General features: G+C 33.8%; 1 protein-coding gene and 2 long non-coding RNA genes across 3 annotated transcripts in view; 1 reads left to right on the top strand and 2 right to left on the bottom strand.

Moving 5' to 3' along the window:
• Window positions 1-2,537: 2,537 nt before the first annotated feature.
• On the bottom strand, window positions 2,538-7,282 carry LOC137487572 (uncharacterized). The gene is made up of 2 exons (XR_011006185.1): window positions 7,211-7,282; window positions 2,538-3,246 (listed from the first exon to the last, which is right to left on the bottom strand). It is a non-coding gene; the product is annotated as an uncharacterized lncRNA (long non-coding RNA).
• A 34-nt stretch (window positions 7,283-7,316) lies between these two features.
• The window catches only part of neurl1b (neuralized E3 ubiquitin protein ligase 1B), a 77,527-nt gene continuing 65,992 nt past the window's right edge, over window positions 7,317-18,851 (top strand). Inside the window, exon 1 of the mRNA NM_001326539.1 lies at window positions 7,317-7,614. Coding sequence (NP_001313468.1) covers window positions 7,527-7,614 — 88 coding nt within the window. The 5' untranslated portion in view covers window positions 7,317-7,526. The remainder of the gene's footprint in view (window positions 7,615-18,851) is intronic.
• LOC141377488 (uncharacterized) lies at window positions 8,099-17,329 on the bottom strand. The gene is made up of 4 exons (XR_012389668.1): window positions 17,271-17,329; window positions 13,892-13,950; window positions 11,369-11,474; window positions 8,099-11,282 (listed from the first exon to the last, which is right to left on the bottom strand). It is a non-coding gene; the product is annotated as an uncharacterized lncRNA (long non-coding RNA).

Below are 18,851 nucleotides of genomic sequence, written 5' to 3'. Positions count from 1 at the left end.
GGAGTATCCCTCACAGTACAAAGACTTGCGGTTTAGGTGAATTGAAAAAACTAGTGTATGAGTGTGTGTGTGTGTGTGAATGAGAGAGTGTGTACATTATATTAGGTATAGAATAGGAACATGGATTAACATAAAAAAAACAACATTCATTTTGTGCAGTATAATTATTTACAGTGCTTTAATGGTAAGCTTGTGGAGTAAGCGCCACTTCCTCAAACAAAATTAATAAATACGTAAATAAATATATGAATATATATTGCAACACTACAAACACAAATAATTAGTAGATCAATTTATATTGTCTTTTTAATCAGCATCATGAACTAATGATAATTGACTAAATTGGTCCCCAACAGAAAGACGTGTAAAAGGAGTCAAATGGTGTAACCAGTTACACTGCTTGACATTTTAACTTAAAATCAAATTTGATAGGCATTATCATCAACATGTGCACATGGGCTTGGTGGGAATATTTCAAATGTAATTTTAAAGATAATAATAAGACTAATAATGATCAATTATCAGTGCATTCCTGGATTCCTTTTTATTATTTTGACATGTACATACACATTTCCATGTGTCAGATTTAACAAAAACCAACAAAAAAAAAAAGAAAAAGAAAAAAAAGGCTTCTCAGTATTTTACATCAGAATACAGTATCACCTCTTTTATTAATCATCTAGTAAAACATTTCCAAATCCACCACCTTTTAAAAACAGCATAATAGGTCCCCAAACTCTATCAAAATTTATGTATTTATTTCTTCATATATTCATATATCATATTGACATGTTTGTTACCATCTCTTTCAGCCAACAGCCTATAGTTTGTGCACATATACAGTACTTTTCCTATTAAAAGAAATAAGTCATTTCACTTGTAGAATACATATATTCATAAATATATGCTAAGTCTTTTTTTTAACTTGATCTGCTTGGGATATAAATAAAAAAAAATTAAAGGAGACATTGGTATATTAACCTCAAGAATATTTTTTATAATATCTTTCCCACCATTCCATAAGTTCTGTATTTCTTTACATTCCCATACAGTGATACAACGTCCCTGCATCTCAAGCAATATATAAATATATATTAAATATATAAAAATAAAAATATATAATATAAATATACAAATATTTTCATTATATTTAAGCAATAAAACTGGAGTTATGTAAATCCTCATCAACCATTTACAATGTGACAGTTTCAGACGAGGGTTCATTGTTTGTGATTGAGCTTCCTCGCATGTCTTCATCCAGTCGAGTCTTACCATTTGACATGCATATACCTTAAAAAAGTCAAAGTATTTCACATTTTAAAGAGAGTTACTAAACTTTGCATGTATAGCAATAGGGTACATGCCGAGCTAGTGTTGATCCCATACTGATAAACTTCCGGTGACCTGTTATTGTGAGTTTTTTTTCATTTTATAAGGTTCCTTTTACAGCATCAATGTTGTAATGTAATTTAAATACAACCAGTTAAACAGATTTTGGCAATCAATTAGTTGCTTAAGCCTAAAACGAGACAAAAAGCTGTTTACTTGCACACACCTGTCAGAAGCGGCAGGCTAGAGCAGAAGCTCCATTGAATATACTGGGACAAAATAAATGCTCATATTATAAAGACATGGCGGCAAAAATGTAATTTAATGCGGTGCTTCTTGTACAATCTGAGACCCACTTTATATTGTATATCACTCAGCCAGTGGAGATCGCTGATTTTTAAAGAAAACAGACCTTAAACGCTCTGATTTTGCATTGGCATACAGTTCACCGGGAGCGGTTAACCCAGATTACTGGCAAATTAAAAGTCCTATTAGCCTGCTTCGGCATATACCCCATTATTTTTATCAAGAGTCTTTCTCTGTAATACAGTTTCCTGTCTTACAGTCTTGTGCACACAATATTAACAAAAGGGCTCAATAAAGGGTGGTTACAGCATCTTGACGCTTCAGGAATTTGAGTTGACGGACATAATTTCCTTATTTACATTTACATTTAGTCATTTAGCAGACGCTTTTTATCCAAAGCGACTAACAAAAATATTATATTTAAATTATTTAGAACAATTGTGCTATGTTTTCCTTTATTTACTATTAAATATGTCTAATGTAAAACTATGCCAAACTAGCTGATATAATGCTTCATTTTTTTAAATAAACTATTTGGTACCATTTTTTGGTTACACCACATTGACATTCTTGCAATAATTCCCCAAAAAATTTTAATGGATCTTAAAATGGATTAAAACCATTCATTCATTCATTTTCTTGTCGGCTTAGTCCCTTTATTAATGCGGGGTCGCCACAACGGAATGAACCGCCAACTTATCCAGCAAATTTTTATGCAGCGGATGCCCTTCCAGCCGCCACCCATCTCTGGGAAACATCCACACACACACTCATACAATTATAATAATAATAACAATAAACTAGACTTGGTCCTCAAAAAAAAAAGAATGTATGCAAGTAATTTTCAAATGACTAAAAATCAATAAAAGTCACTTTGCAAAGATTTTGAACATCAAAAGATGTCAGAAATCAATGTAACATAAAACAATTACAACATTTAATAAAAAATATACAATATAAAACAACACTTTCCTTTCATAGTCACATAAAGAAATAGTGACTATTTGTCTTTTTGACTCAATTTACGTTTTTTTCCCTTAAAAGGATAGTTGAACAAAAAAAGAAAATATCATCACAGTCAACTTTTATGAATTTTTTGTTCTGTTGAACACAACATATTATATTTTGAAAATTGTTGGGGAAAAAAGCAGTCATTGAAATCTTTAGTAGAACAAATAATACTATGGAAGTCAATGGCTGTTTTTTCCCCAACACTCTTTAATGGATATTTCTTTGTGCTCAACAGAAGAAAGGTTTAAATCGAGAGGAGAGTGGGTAAACAATAACAGGCTGCTCATATTTAGGTGAACTACTACTTTAAATGTGTGTACGAATGGGGTTTATTGTTGCGGTGGGTGTCATAACACCCTAAGCGGGTCAATTATCTCAGAACGTATTGTGTCTGTTCCTGAAAGGATGAGCATACAATACAGATGGTGTGAATGACGTGTTGTTTTCATTTTGTTCGTAGGTGATCTTTATCCAGCTCTGTCTAAAGCTGCTGTTAATCTGTCCGTGCGTGTCATAATAAAGCAGCTTGAGGTGCTGCTCTGATGTCACGGCTCATAGAAGATATGAGGATTCATTTCACTATAACAGTCTGAAGAAAACCTAGACGAGAAGGAAACAATGTTAAATTGAAGATGGTATTTTAAGACAAGAAAAAATAAGAACATAATAATAATAATAATAATAACAACATTTAAAAAATTAATAATAAAAATAGATAAGGGAAGCACAGTGGGTATATAGCACAATCGCCTCACAGCAAGAAGATTGCTGGTTTGAGTCCCGGCTGGGTCAGTTGGCATTTCTATGAGGAGTTTGCATGATCTCCCCATGTTTGGGTTCCCTTCGGGTGCTGCAGGTTAAGTCCAAAAACATGTGGTTTAGGTGAATTGGGTAAGCTAAACTGTCTGTAGTGTATGTGTGTGAATAATACAGTATGGATGTTTCCCAGTGATGTGTTGCAGCTGTAAGGGCGCCCTCTGCGTAAAACATATGCATGTAAAGTAAAGCATAAAGTAAAACACTATTAAAGTGATATCATAACTGTTAAAAACAATAGTGAAGCAATAGTGCATAAAGCAAGGTATATATTGGAAAATAAATCAATGCATGTATTATACAACACACTTATGTTGCCATATATAAGTTATTGTGTTGAAATTAAAGTGAGGGAAGAAATATAAAAATCTAACTTGCAATCATTATGTACAATACAAAAAAGTAATTAGAATGATGGAAAATGTGGGGTATTTGGAGCATACAAATACTTTATTTATAAAATTGAAGATATTTAAGTTCAATGATTTGGTTAAACTTAAAACAGCACAATTTATGTTTAAAGCAAGGAATAAATTACTTCCGAACTACATACAAAATGTTTAAAGAAAGACAAGGGGATATAATCTGAGAGAAAAACAAAATCTTATGAGGTTAAAAACAAGGACAACTTAAAAAAAAATGTGTGTACAGTATGTCTGTATGTGATGTAAAACTATGGAACAGATTCTCAAGCAAAGTCAGGATATTAATCAATTTAAAAAAGTTGTATAAGTTATTAAAGGAATATCATGTTGAATAATTTGCAAATATGTAATTTTGAGTCTATGTTATAAAATGTAAATGTACAAATAGATTCAAACAAATAATATGTCAAAGATGCCAAAAGGATAAATATGTCTCATGTAAAAAAAAAGAGATAAGTAAGAAATAAGTTGAAGTAATAAATGAATGTTTGATAATGGGGTGGGGAAAATTAAAAAATTGTTTTGTGTATGAGTTTTCTGTTACAAATAAACAAATCAAATCAAATCAAATCAAAAATATTTACTTATGATTTGCGGTGGGAGAATTTTATAAGAAATAATTTCTCCTTAAATCTGAAATTATGTCAATCTTTTTGTTTCTAATTTGCATTAGATACTTTTTGAAAAATTAAATTTTTACTAAATAAATAAAATTTTGTTTCTAGGGATGTGAGACTTCTTTTTTTTCAATAATACTTGCTTGCATTTCTTGTAAAATCCTCAGAGGACACCATTGTTCATTAAAATATCACAGTATACTCATGTAGTAAAATAATTCAAGAGCGCCCTCTGGCTTTAGAGTGTACCCTTTAGCTTTCTGTGTCCTGCCAAGATTTTAGTTTTTGATTAGACCTAAATTTTAAACTAAAAGCTTTTGATTTCTAATATTAAAATGTATATACATATTTCCCTACATAATTATCTTAGACTTCAAATGTTGATGCTATCGCAGACGACCAATTCCTTTGTATGTGGTTTTTAAAATAATTGTTAATTAAATTAAGCCTTTTAGTCTGAATATGTTTTGATAATTATGAAAAAGAAATGTATCTTAGATATCAAAATTTAGCAATTGCCTATACAGAATATCCTTAAATAACACCTTTTCAGTTAGTAAACAACAAGAGGACAAAGTATCAAACCTAAATTAATATATAACTACTACGTGTTAGTGTTCATGCTGAAGCCACGTGATTTCACCTTGGCAAATCCAAAATATTTTACCAATGTGAATACTTTTGCTAATGTGAAAAGTGAAACACTTTTTTGCAATTTTTTTGTATCATTTATAAAAGTTAGATATAGTAGGCTACTTAATAAAATATTTGGTATAACAAAATATATATTTTGATGACTATTTTGCACTGTCAGGAAAGAAAAGTATGGCACAAATGTTTTAATTGTATACATTTAATTTTAATCTCAACAAAAATAAAGGAAAGAACAGTTAGCCAACCCTACTTTTATCATTGAGATAAATGCAATCAAAAGCATTAAAAGATTATTTGTACTCTGAACCCCTGCCTTTTACAAACAACACAAACAGCAATCAAAGTGAAATCATGGTTAGATCAAACAAACTCTCACAGGCCTTCAGAGGAAAGACTGCCGGAGAATGGAAAAGGTCTTATTTCCATTTCAGAGACGTTTGAGGTCAATCTCTCCTCTGATCAGAAGAACATCAACAAAAGAAGAAAATGTCAAACCCATTCTTGCCAGACCAGGTTATTGCATTAGGTTTGTCTCAGAAGACTGAGACGATGATGAAGAAACTCCCTCTAAATCCCCCTGATGACCTGTCTGATGTGTTTCAGAGACATTTCTTTTAAAAAAAACATTGCTTTGTAATTGATATTTGTTTGATCAGTTTAAGCATTCGATTAAAATGTGATCTAGCCATTTATAATGTGAGTTCTTTAAAATCATGAGAACTATTGTACATAGCATAGTGGTTCACCCATTTTGAGGGTTGTTGCAAGATCATATATGGTTGCGACCAAGAGTTAACGAAAATTATTTATAATTTTTATTAAATTTCCCATTAACTGTATTTTATTAGGGTCTACCCCCACTACAACCCTAAGCCCAATCGTCACATTAACGTAAAGACAGTAGTTGTACAGAGTATTATTCATGTTATTTAATAAATTACCCAATGAATCTAGGTATGAAATGGCCACGTATCATATCTAGACTTTACCCATTTTGAGGGATGTAAACAACAAATTTCATAGCTTCTGAAAATCCAAAAATGTCCATTAATGATAAAAAAATGCTATAATTGACATTAAGTTATAATTGAATTGCCTTGCTACAGTTATGAAATATTAATTCATTCATTTTCTTTTTGGCTTAGTCCCTTAATAATCTGGGGTCACCACAATGGATGAACCGCCAACTTATCTAGCATATGTTTTATGCAGCGGATGCCCTTCCAGCTGCAACTCATCACTGGGAAACATCCATACACACTCATTCACACACATACACTACGGAGAATTTAGCCTATCCAATTCACCTATACCACATGTCTTTGGACTTGTGGGGGAATCCACAAGTATTCAGAGGAAACCCATGCCAACATAAGGAGAACATGCAAACTCTACACAGAAACACCAACTAACCCAGCTGAGGCTCAAACCAGCAACCTTCTTGCTGTGAGGCGAACATACCCACGTGCCACAGTGCAGCTTCAGTTATAAAAATTGTTTGATAACAAGCAGGAAATGTTCATGGGCCAAATACATTGAAATGGTCTATAAGTTTTCTTCTGCAGATTATTCTGTACATCTAACATAAACTACCCAAAAGCCTACTTTTCTACAACTATAGAGTATATTGCTACAATAGACCACAGTTTGCTGTATGTAAAAACTAAAGCATAGCCTACAGTTCACTATTGTTACCAAATAACCTAGCCTACTTTCCTACAACTATAGGGTATATTAGTCTACAATACACCAGTTTGCTGTAGTAAAAACTACAGCATACAGTATGTTTACCAGACTATTGTCAGTATGCTGGATTCATTTACAGTGTTGTAAATATATGTAGTATGGTAAAACACTTATAGAACAAACAGAACCATTCTCTGAATTTGAAAACCATATTTAATCCATTTTTATTCAAATGAGGACAACAAAAAGCGATTCATTTCAGTCCCAGTTGATATATTCTACATGTCTAATTTTATATCGCCTTAGGTCTGCTTCATGTAAAACAAATAATGATTTTCGCAATATTCGGAAAGAGTTTAACGTTACCTGACATATGGAAACTAGAGCACATTCCGCTGCTGAAAGGATGACGCGGGCTGGAGCGCGGGAGTGTCTGCTTTCTGTCAGGACGGTTGGGGCGTTCACGAGAAGAGCCGGACACAGCTATTGGACAAGGCGCGACAGATACACACATGCACGTGTGAAGTGTTTTTAGCTTTCAAACTGAATTTAGGCGGGTTTTTCTGTTTTGCTTCGCAGTATGAGACTTCACCGCTGACCGTTCTGGGAGTAACAGTTCTGTGACGGCTTTTTTGAATGATTATTTGCATTACATTTATATCCTGAATTACTAGTTGTTTTGATGGGGAACAACGGATCATTTGTTGTGTTTTCTACTCAAGACACAGTCTGCAAGACGAGAGTTCAGTGGCAATGTAGCAGTCTGCAAGGTGAGTGTCTCGTTTATATAATAATGAAGTTTATTTAAAAACATCTCAGTTTTCTTTGGCATTTTACAATAACTGTTGAAGTTTTGGTTGAATGGTGATGACGTCAGTTCTCCTCAGGTTAAGACAGGTATGAAAATGACTTACGAAATGTGAATAATAACCATGTGAACGTGTTCCACTAACATTTCATTATCGCAAATCACCACAAATTAATTTGAATCACTAAATATGCAGCATGTAGATATGTACGTCTTGTCTATTGCAACATCCACATTCACTCTATTCATGTAGATTACTTCTGATTCTGAATGCTCATTTGGTGGATAGTTTACTATCACATGAGGCCATGAAAGAGAATTTGAATGGCAATGAAGCGAAGCAGTTGATCAGTAAGTCACATGACAGTGACCACAGGACATTTCATAATTTATTTACCCTGGCTGCTATACAGAAAATGCTTTTTTTTTATCTTTATCTCTTTTTTATCTTAAAAAAATGTATGCTCTGATACTGTGAAATTAGTTTTTTTCTGCAGTTTGTTTTGTGATGTGAAAAAATGTCAAAAACCTTTTGAATTACTGTTTGGTAAGAATTAAATATTTAAAATTATTGTGGTGGTTTTATATTAATGTAAGAACACGCAAATACAACAAAACAAAGCTATAATACATTTATGAAAGTTATGAAATTAAATAATCAAATTAAAAATAAAACTGCATATTCTTTACTGTATAAATTAAATGTCATATAATTTTTGCCAAAGTTAAACATTATTTTGCTGCTCATGCTTGAATGTTTTTACAACTGTGATCTCTTTTTGACATTGCACACCCTACAATGTGATTTTTGCATATATGTAGCCTATATGAGTTTATCATTTCAAACCTAAACATATCTGGTTGGTGCTGCTGATTGGTCAATACAGCATTCCAATAGGGTTTCAGACACCATATAAATAACAACAGTTTTTAACCCTGATAAAAATAATTTTTTCCCTCTTTTTTTTCTAGTGGAAAGATCAAAAGATCAGATCTTTTGTAGCCTTGTATCCTAACAAGTTTACGGTAAAAAATTATGGCAGCATAGTAACAATTGATACAGCTTTTAAAGGTGACAGAGTGTGCATTAATTCAATATGTTAAATTGTTCTCTGATATCTACATAGTAGATACAGGAATGTGGTTGGTTAAAGTTACTTGAGAATTGTTTAGTTTTTTATTTTTATTTTACAGTTTTATATGCTCATATATAGTCACAGGAATTATCCATAGAATGAAAAGCTCTGTTTTGACCATATCTGGAACACATATCTGGAACTCATGCTCAGCAACTCAGTATCTGCTCTTCCTATAAACTAAATTTCATAAAGTTTATGAGCAGTGATTTGACATGGTGTATAAACACTTGTACTCAGAAGGAGGGCTGTGCGCAAGAGGCTTCAATATAAAGTATATGTGTATATATACATTCACTCATTAGTTTTCTTTTCGGCTTGGTTCCTTTATTAATCAGGGTTTTAAAGCGGAATGAACCCCCAAATTATCCAGCATATGCCCTTCCAGCCGTAACACTGGGAAACACCCATTCACTCTTGCATTCACACACATACACTATGGCCAATTTAGCTTATTCAATTCACTTATAGCGCAGGTCTTTGGACTGTGGGGGAAACCGGAGCTCCAGGGGGAAACCCACGCAATCACGGGGAATAAATGCAAACTCCACACAGAAATGCCAACTGACCCAGCCGAGGCTAAAAGCAGCGACCTTCTTGCTATAAGGCTATTATGCTACCCACTGCATCAATGTGACAGCCATATATCTATATATGTAAACAAAAATGACGAATAACATTTTCAAAACCAGTCGTGTGAAAATCATGTGATCTGACCTGGGCTTTGTATTAAGCCAACTGAGTGAGCACACTTTTGTTCTGCCCAATCAGAATTGCTCAACTGAACTACGCCCCACAATAAAAAAACAAACAGGAAAATGCTGACAGGTGGGATTATGGCATCTGCTTCAGGAGCATCAATAGACGAATTAATATCAAAGAAAAACAGCATTTGTAGTATGGGAATACTTTGGTTTCAAAGTCACAGACACAGAACAAAAATAGGTAATTTTTAAGAGCTGTCGCAGAATTGTTGACACGGCTTAAAGATTATTGAGCTGAAGCTTGAATTAAATTAAAATCAGCTTGAAGCTTGAATTAAATCATAAATCAAATCCCAATCACAATATCTGTCAAAAAAAAAAAAAAAACGCAATTAGAGATTTTCCCCAAATCACACAGCCCTACTCAGGAGGTTGCTGAAGTATAAGTTTCGGTATGTTGATATACTTCTAATTGAAACAAATTATTGAGTAGAGATGGGGCTTTTTTGTGCATAAATTTCTTGTTGCAAACTAACTGTAAGAGGGACATGGTTAAGTATAGTATTGCTGAAGCAGTCAAGCTGATGTCAGCAAAGATGGACCACCAGGAGCAAATGCTCAGGATTTAATTGAAGGTTACTAAAATCATTTTTTTCAATGGATTAACTTGCAGTGGTTAATTTTTCACCCAAAAATAACAATGTGGGCTAGTAAAATCAACGTAGTTTATTTTATTATTTTTATCAATGTCTTATTTTTTTTAATGTCGCATGAACAATAACTTTTTCAAGTGTCAAAAGCGCTTTTATTTATCTGTTCCAGCCATAGAATTGCTCTGTGATGTGACAATTAGTCTTTTAAACTCTTTAAAATTACAGAACGTGGTTTATAATGCTTTCATAAAAGTTTGGTGAGGGTGGTGTTTATTATATTTTTGGAAACACCATAAAAAAGGACACTGATTCCAGACGTTTTTTGAGTCAAACAGGAAATGTAACTCCCACGATGAGAGAGGGGTGGTCATTGGCTTTTAAGCTATGCAGAGTTGGCAAGGTTGTGGCTTTCCCAGGACCTTGATGAGAACTGTAGACAGGGAACAATTATTTGTAGAACGGAAATGAGGAATCCAATAAACATTTGGTCCATTTAACATTATAACAAAAGGTTTCATTACCGTGATAATCTTTTAAGAAAGATTGTCAGCATTAAGGTAGAAATTGTTGTAGATCTTGAGTTTGAGGCAGGGATGCCATATTTTAATGGTTTCCTGGTAGTCTTTTACACCACAGTTTAAGGACGTTTTGCGCTTGTTGGCACAATCTTACCACCAGATGGCGGCTAAGTTCTGCTAACTGACTGAATAATATTGCTGTCAGGTGTATTTTAAGGAGTAAAATATATTTATACATATATTTATTACACACAAATTCTTTTAAACAAAACTAGCCTAATGGTGTTTCTGGTTCATCCCAAACACTATTCTTTAGCCATCTTTTTAGTGTCCTTTACTATGAATTGGTGACAAGTAATAGCCTTTTGCTTGCGTAAATGCTAATAGTGTCCTGTTTAGTGTTTTTTTTTCTTCAACCAGAAATCATTTAAAGTGTAAACAATTCTCAAATGCAATTCTCCGACATACATTCTTTGCATGTTTTTCTCGTCAGCTTTCTTTCTCTAACTGAGCAATGACGCTTTGAACATACATTCATTGTTTAAGGGACTTGGCTCCAAGTCAGATGAGTAGTCTGTCTGCTTTTCATCATCCACTGAGTCAGAGGGCAGCCATCCATCTGCAAAAAAAAAAAAATGTTGCATGTAAAATAAAAGTGTTTATAAAGTAACTGATTTATTGTATGCTTTACGCAAGACGATATACCTTAAAGGAAGATATATTTTTTTAATTCTGCTTACAAACAAATCAGCCAAGACCAAGGCTTGGATCCTTCAACAGCCATGTTTAGTAGTGGTCTGGTTTGTAGCACCTATTGTATGATGGCCAAGCAAACAGACACATAATTTAGTGAGGATTAACACATCCTAGAGCAGGGGTCATGAAAGTGTCATGCAGAGAAAGCTAAAGACCAGACATTGGCTGTAGCTGACAAGAGGTACATAATTGTCTTTGGATAACTTACACACACATAAACACACACACATATATGGTAAAGAGCTCTTGAAAGAACCATGTTTTTATGGTGGACAACATAAAAGTATTCTAAAGAACCTTATTTCAGTATGAAGAAGCATTGCGAAGTAAAGTTTCTTTGGATCATTAATTTTTAAGAACTTTTGACATATTTAACGCCATCTAACTCTACATTTAGCAACAACAAATATTGTTCAAGGAAAGTCAGTGCAATTTTCTTTTTTTTTTTTTGTGGTCCCAAACCAAATAATTGTTACAAATGTGAAAAAAGTGTTCAAGCAAACATCAGTTTTGGAATGAAAAGGCTAGCAGTTTCAAGTATAGCTAACACTGACAATTAGCATGATATAAAAAAAATCTGATATTTCGTTATTTTTTTTTCTGCGATATACCGTTTCACAAGATTCTTGAATAGCTCTATTTGACAGTTTTTTGAGGAGTCTTAACAGTGTTCAGGTGTAGAAAAAAACAATGCAGAAATGCTTTTCTTACTTTGCTTTGTCTCATTTTTAATCCTAATCTATATCAAGTAAAATATTGTTTTGTTTTTTAGCTTTGGAAGAAATATGTCATAATTAAACAAAATTGTCTGCCAGTGGCATGAGTAAAATTATCTTATTTTCACTCTGGACTAGGACAAGAAACAAGACAAAAATTTCAGGGAAGAATGAGGGATGGGAAGATGGGAAGAATCTTATTTTTTGGATAAATCTTGCAAATAAGTAAATTCAATTAATCTTTGTTACACCTCCAAACATTGTTTTTTGTACCCAAATATTTTACACTCAATCACAATGCTCAGTCACAGGCTAATGATAAGCTTTCACTCTATTATGCTTAAACTTAGCAGTGACTCTACAAATCAGATGTGTTCTGTAGCTCCTAGTCAAGCACAATTCAGACTCAGCATTGCAGATCTTGCGATGGGACTATTGTGGATGCACACATTGTGATATCGATGCTGAAATGATGTATTGTGCAGTCTTACTGACAATGCAGCAAATTTGACCAGAGCATATTGCAAATGCAGAGTGGTGAAACCAGCCTAGGCTCATTAAATATCATGAAAATCATTTATGCAAACCATAAAATACATTGATCCGGATACATTTGGTTGCATGTTTCAGATGACAAATATTTTTTGGCTAAGAAATAGCTATTTACAGGTGGGGCCATGGAAAATTTTGCTAGGGCAAGTAAAAATCTAAACCACTGGCTGGATTTGAGATATTTATTTTTCGTTTTGTAAAAAAATGCACATAGATATATTTTATTTACTGATAACATGTCTCTGTGAATATCATTACTGTAAAAAAAGATCAAAAGATGCTGGTGTCACACTGCCATGCAGTCAAACTTATGTTAAAGTATGTTTTTGTGGTTTAAAAAAAATGTAGGAAGATGCGAATATTTCCATTGATCTTCGGTTGGATGTCATTTGTTGATATGCAATAGGAGAGCATTATATAGTTGGTTACAATCATTTAATCACTCGATAAAAGAATTTGGCAATCATTAGTCTGATTTCAGTGTGGGTGCATCTTAGAAGTGTAAAGATGATAATGCTTCGCGTTGAAAATTGTGATAATTTTGGATGAGACTAACCTCAGTAAGTAAAGTTAATTAAAACAGACGTAAAACATTTACAAATGTAGATTTCTTTCAGTTTTCTTCGTACAGTACTAAAAGAAAGACATTTTAACTTTAAATTTTAATGAAGACTATTGCATGTATCTAAGTCAATTTCTATTAATTAGGACATTGGGGCAAGTGACTGACTCTATAAAGCACAATATAAAGGTTAAATCTACCGCCAGTCTACATTTCTGTTCGAAACAAAACCTACATAAGCTGAGAAACAAATAAGTAAAAAGTCAGCTTTTTCTTCTGTGAGTTGCTTTTATTCTTAAATTTAATTAACAGTAATTAAATGTATTTTGTATGTATGTTTTTGTTTTTCAACCAAACAAGAGAGGGGAAAAATTAAGAATTTAAAGTGAAATTATTTGTTTTGTTATATCCAATTAAAATTCTCAATGTAAATGATTCATCGAGTATTTAGAACAGTTCACAAAAAAGGCCAGTGGTTACATCACAGTATATTACTGTTGTCTGTTTTATGTTTCTGTCAGAAAACACTTGCGCTTGTTAAAAAGTTAGCTGCTTACATCTTAACTCAGTATCTTTCATTGTTAAAAACAGAAGATTCATGTTGTGCTTGTTTGCTGAATGAACAGTAAAGCCCTGCCTTACTTGATTTGATAATCCATCCTTGACGAGTGCTGTGCCAAAACTTCATCAAATCAGTCATCCTAACAACAAGCAGAGCAGCATCAATATCAATAATGGAGTCACAATATGGCTATTTATTGTCATCATTTATGTCTTGAGGTGGTTATGGCCCTGAATTATAGTAGATGTTTTGCCAGTGTTCTTTTTTCAAATGAGTTTCTTAGTTTATTTTGGTGTCACAGCTCTGAATAGATAAAGAGTTTGGGAAAATAGGCACATTTGTGAAGAGCCAGTCAGCATTGTCATGAACATATTAAGAAAGCAAACTGGGTCAAATGCATGACTTCTATATCTTAAACATCACTCTTTAAAATGTTACAATGTATTTGTTTCTCAGCTGTCCTTGCATTCCTCCAATAAAGCACAGGGAGGAAGAAGTCCACGCACAAACATGATCAGACACTCAGTTTTATATAATTCAGGACAACTTGTTCGTCCTAGTTAGTGAATACAAAGTCACACATATGGCAACACGGCTTACTGCGCTTGAAGCTTGTTGTTAATAATGTAAAAGGATCCTTTGAGATATGAGATACCCTTACACAGAGGAAGTTCCCATATTTACAACTTCCTAAAATAGCCCCTGCACACAGCACTTGGCGTGTATCAGTGTCCCGTCCAGTGAGGGGCCCAGAGTTTTCCCACACATGGCTGAAATTGATGTCATGGTGAGCAGTGAAGAGCTAAAGGGAAAAGGGCATGTATGCGCGGATGTTGGTCACTGGCAGAGGAGCAAAAGGTGACCAGAAACTCTGTGAAACCAAAGGCTCATTTCCCCTCATCATTTAAGCAGTCTGCTGGGGAAACTGTTACGTAATGCAGAAGAATCGGTGACCTGCTATTAACACCTTGCCAGCCTTTCATCTTTGCTTGAGGAAATGGTTTTGTTGGTTCTCTGTGGGTGGACTCACTGCATTCATACCTGTTGACGTCGTCTTCTTATAGGGAGGGTCTTTCCTAAATTTGGTTTTGTCATTTAATTCTATACATTTCATTCACTTATACTGTAATACAGCATAAGGATTTAATAAGGATCTAGTGTCATCATGTTGTTAAAAATTTTTTTTTTTTTTTTTGAGTATTCTGTAAGCTTTTAGAAAAAAGTAACATGTTATTAAGGGGTGTAATGAATTAGATTGTACTTCTGTGTACCTGTTTCAAAACGTATTTGTATTGACTAATGTTTCATTAATAGAAATTTCACTGTATCTGTGATAGCCTGACCATCTTAAGCTGCGTTAACATAACATTGTAGCCAAAAACTGAAAACTTAATGTTTTTCCATTGCGTTTTAAAAATGTTTTATGTATACACAATTAATTTTTTTAAATGAAACGCGTTTATGTATCTGCGCTGCTAGTTGTTATATTGGTGCAGAAAATAAAAACTTTGCTAGAGAAACATTAGCAAACTTTTGACCAGCAACAATACAAACATGTACTCTGCCACTGCAGTTACAGTAGTCAATATTTGAAGAGAACTTTCTTCAAAGTTTCCCTAAAATTATTGAATAACACCTATTCTTGTCTTAAGGCAAATTTGAAAAACTTGTTTGATGCACTTCAAATGTATGTTTAATCATGTTTGCTTTTAAATCTAGAAGAATTTTGCATGTAATATGTGCAATGCATTATCACCTTATTTAAAGGCTTCCCTTTTGGGCGTTTACACAGAAAGGGTATAAGGGTAATGTTGGCATTTCCAAAAATGTTGAATTTTCAAATGCCAAAGTGGCATTGTTGTGTAAACAAGTTTGTTTGGTTTTCTCATCTTAGTTATTTGACGTGAGTTATTTGATGTTTCTATTTCAAACCCAAATCAGAAAATGTTGTGACAGTATCAAGAGAAAAAAAAAAAACTTATAAAAATGAAAGTAGTGATTTCCAAATTTACTTTGACTTGTATTTCATTGCAGACAGTATGAACAAAATTATTAATGTTTTGTCCGGTCAACTTCATTTCATTTGTAGATATAGATTCTTGCCTTTCATTCAGACCTGCAACACATTCCAAAAAAAGTTGGGACAGGAGCAGTTTAGGGCTAATAATCAGGTAGATTGGATAAATAATTATGTGATTTGAAACAGGTGATGTCAACAGGTGATTGTCATTATGATTTGATACAACAGCAGCATCCAAGAAAAGTTTAGTTTTTTCAGAGCAAAGATGGGCAGAGGATTACTCGTTTGCTAACAAATACATCAGAAAGTTATTATTATGTTTAAAAACAATGTTCCTCAAGGAAAGATAGGAAGACATTTGGATATTGTACCTTCAGCAGTGCAAACCATAATAAAAAATTCAAGGAATCTGGAGGAATTTCAGTGTGTAAAGGACAAGGGCGCAAACCTAAGCTGAACAACCGTGATCTCCATTTCTTCAAGTGGCACTGCATCAAGAATTCATCTATAAATGTTATCACCACATGGGCTCAGGACTACTTTGGCAAACCTTGTTCCTTAGGTCAGTTAAATCTGTACTGTGACAAAAGAAAGCCCTATGTTAATGGTGTCCAGAAGCGCCATCGACTTGTCTGGTCTTGGGATGGATCATCACAAAGAAAATGAAACGTGTGCTGTGGTCAGATGAATCAGTATTTCAGGTATTTTTGGGAGAAAAGGATGCTGTGTTCTCCGGACCAAAAAAAAAAAAAAAAAGGATCATCTAGAAGATTATCAGCAACAAGTCCAAATACTAGCGTCTATGATGTTATTGGGTTGTGTCAGTGTCTTTGTTAAAGGTAAACTGCACTCCTGTGATGGCACCGTTGATGCTGAACAGTACATAGAGATTTTGGAGCACAATGTACTGCCTTCTTTTCCAGGGACACCTATGCATTTCAACAAGACAACACAAACGCAAAACCACATTCTGCACACTTTACAAAGTCTTGGCTGCGAAAGATGAGGACACAGGTAATTAAGTGGTCTGCCTGCAGTCCCAACCTGTCAACAATAGAGAATGTATGGTGCATTTTTAAGCATAAAATGCGACCACGAAGACCTCGTACTGTTGCTGAACTTTAGACTAGTTTGCAGGAAGAATAGGGAAAAATTACATCTGAAACATTTCATCACAGTTCCAAGCCATCTTTTAAGTGTTGTGAAAAGGAATGGCAACAATACAAAGTGGTAAATGCTTTACTGTTCCAACTTTTTTGTAAATGTTTTTAAATAAAATCAGAGGAACACAATGAATAGTGTTCTGTTGTATTGTCTGCAATGAAATGCCAGGCAAAGTAAATTTAGAAATCACTCCCTTTTTTCTTTCATTTACGTTTTCCATACTGTCCCAACTTTTTTTTCTGATTTGGGGTTGTACCATAAATGCCACAGCTTACCTGAGTAATGTTGCTGACCAAGTTCATGTCTTTATGACAGATTGTGCCCATACTACTATGGCCATTTTGTAATGCGCATGTCACAAAAATCATCACAAGCTGCTTTCTTGAACATAACAATGGGTTCACTATACTCAAATGGCCTCCACAGTCATTTGGTCTCAGATGTGCGTCATGAATTTGCAATTGACAAATCTGTAGCAAATCTTTTGACCAAAATCTCTGAAAACTTTTTACAGTCACTTCTTCATCTATGGCACAATTATTTAAGGCAGTTCTGAAGACAAAAAACGGTCCAACATTGTAATAGCAAGGTTTTTTGGTGTGTTTGTGTGTATAATTTAACTTTGACTTAAATATATACATAATTTCTGTCATCTTTATAGAAAATGCGACTTTGGTGTTGAAACATCCCTCTAAACAGTCTAGTATCTACGTGACTTGGAAGCAAAGTTCTGAAATGGGGAAAACAGAGTGCTGTATCTAAATAGATCCTTCCTCTGCCTTTTTGTGTTTGAAAAAGTCCCCTTCACAATACTTTTGTGTTAGGGAGGAACACTTCAAGAGGGTGCCAAAATAAGCAGATTTAATCTCAAGAAAACAAGCAAGCTATCTTCAGACTTCCACTGCTGCACATGTTGCAGCTGTTTAAGCGAGTCATGCGACAGTGATGTGCCTTGGAAACCACCAAAACAGTAACGCTGACATGCACAATCCTATTGTTGGCCAGTGCAGTCATTGTGTTCCCCTCTCCAGGAGGCTTGTCCTGCCAATAAGGCTTACATGTATTTGTTACAAAGCTACATGGTCTAGTTGTATTTATTTTTGATCAAGTAAAACACTAAAGTAGTTCACTGAAATCAGTCTATGGAATGTATTAATAGAATAGATTAAATTATTCATAAAGATACATACAATTTTTGGACTTGTTTTATGAATCCAAGTTTATTAGAAAAAGCATGCCTTTAACTACACGAGACCAGAATGATATTTATTTCCTTCCAGCACATTACAGCACTTTAAAAATGCTAAATTTGATCCAAAACGGATGAATGTAAAGCTGGTACCATTTTGTAAGGCTGATTGTTGTGCTTTAGAAATGAAATGTCTGGTAAATGAAGAAACCTGACTATGTGATACAAATATGGCTGAAACAATTAGACAACATCTCCAACAACGTCAACAATGAGATGTTTTGGAATAGATCTTTCATCTCAGATTACTTAACATAAGTGCATGCAATAAAAATGACTTGATCAGTGGAGTACTTGAGTGCAAGACAGTAATTCAGCCCATCCGAATGTAATCCAGTAGAAGACAAAGCTAAAAAAAATGACAGATAGTAAGCCAAGCCAAACCAATAGTCTGGGAAAGTTTTACAAAACTACAAAAATGTAATAATCTATCATATGTAGAAGGCAGTACTTAGAGTGATTTTTTTGTTGATCTTTCTCTGTTAAATCATGGGAAGAAAACAAAAAGGTCAAAGCAGGAGCTTGTAGAAGCCAGATTAACTGTCTAGCTAGCCAGTTGAATAGTATTAATTGGTTAAAAAATGTAAATTAGTTTACTTTGCACCAA

Source organism: Danio rerio, chromosome 14, assembly GCF_049306965.1.
Source record: "Danio rerio strain Tuebingen ecotype United States chromosome 14, GRCz12tu, whole genome shotgun sequence".
NCBI lineage: Eukaryota > Metazoa > Chordata > Actinopteri > Cypriniformes > Danionidae > Danio > Danio rerio.
The sequence above is the reverse complement of the archived record's forward strand: the minus strand, read 5'-3'. Positions and strand labels throughout refer to the sequence as shown.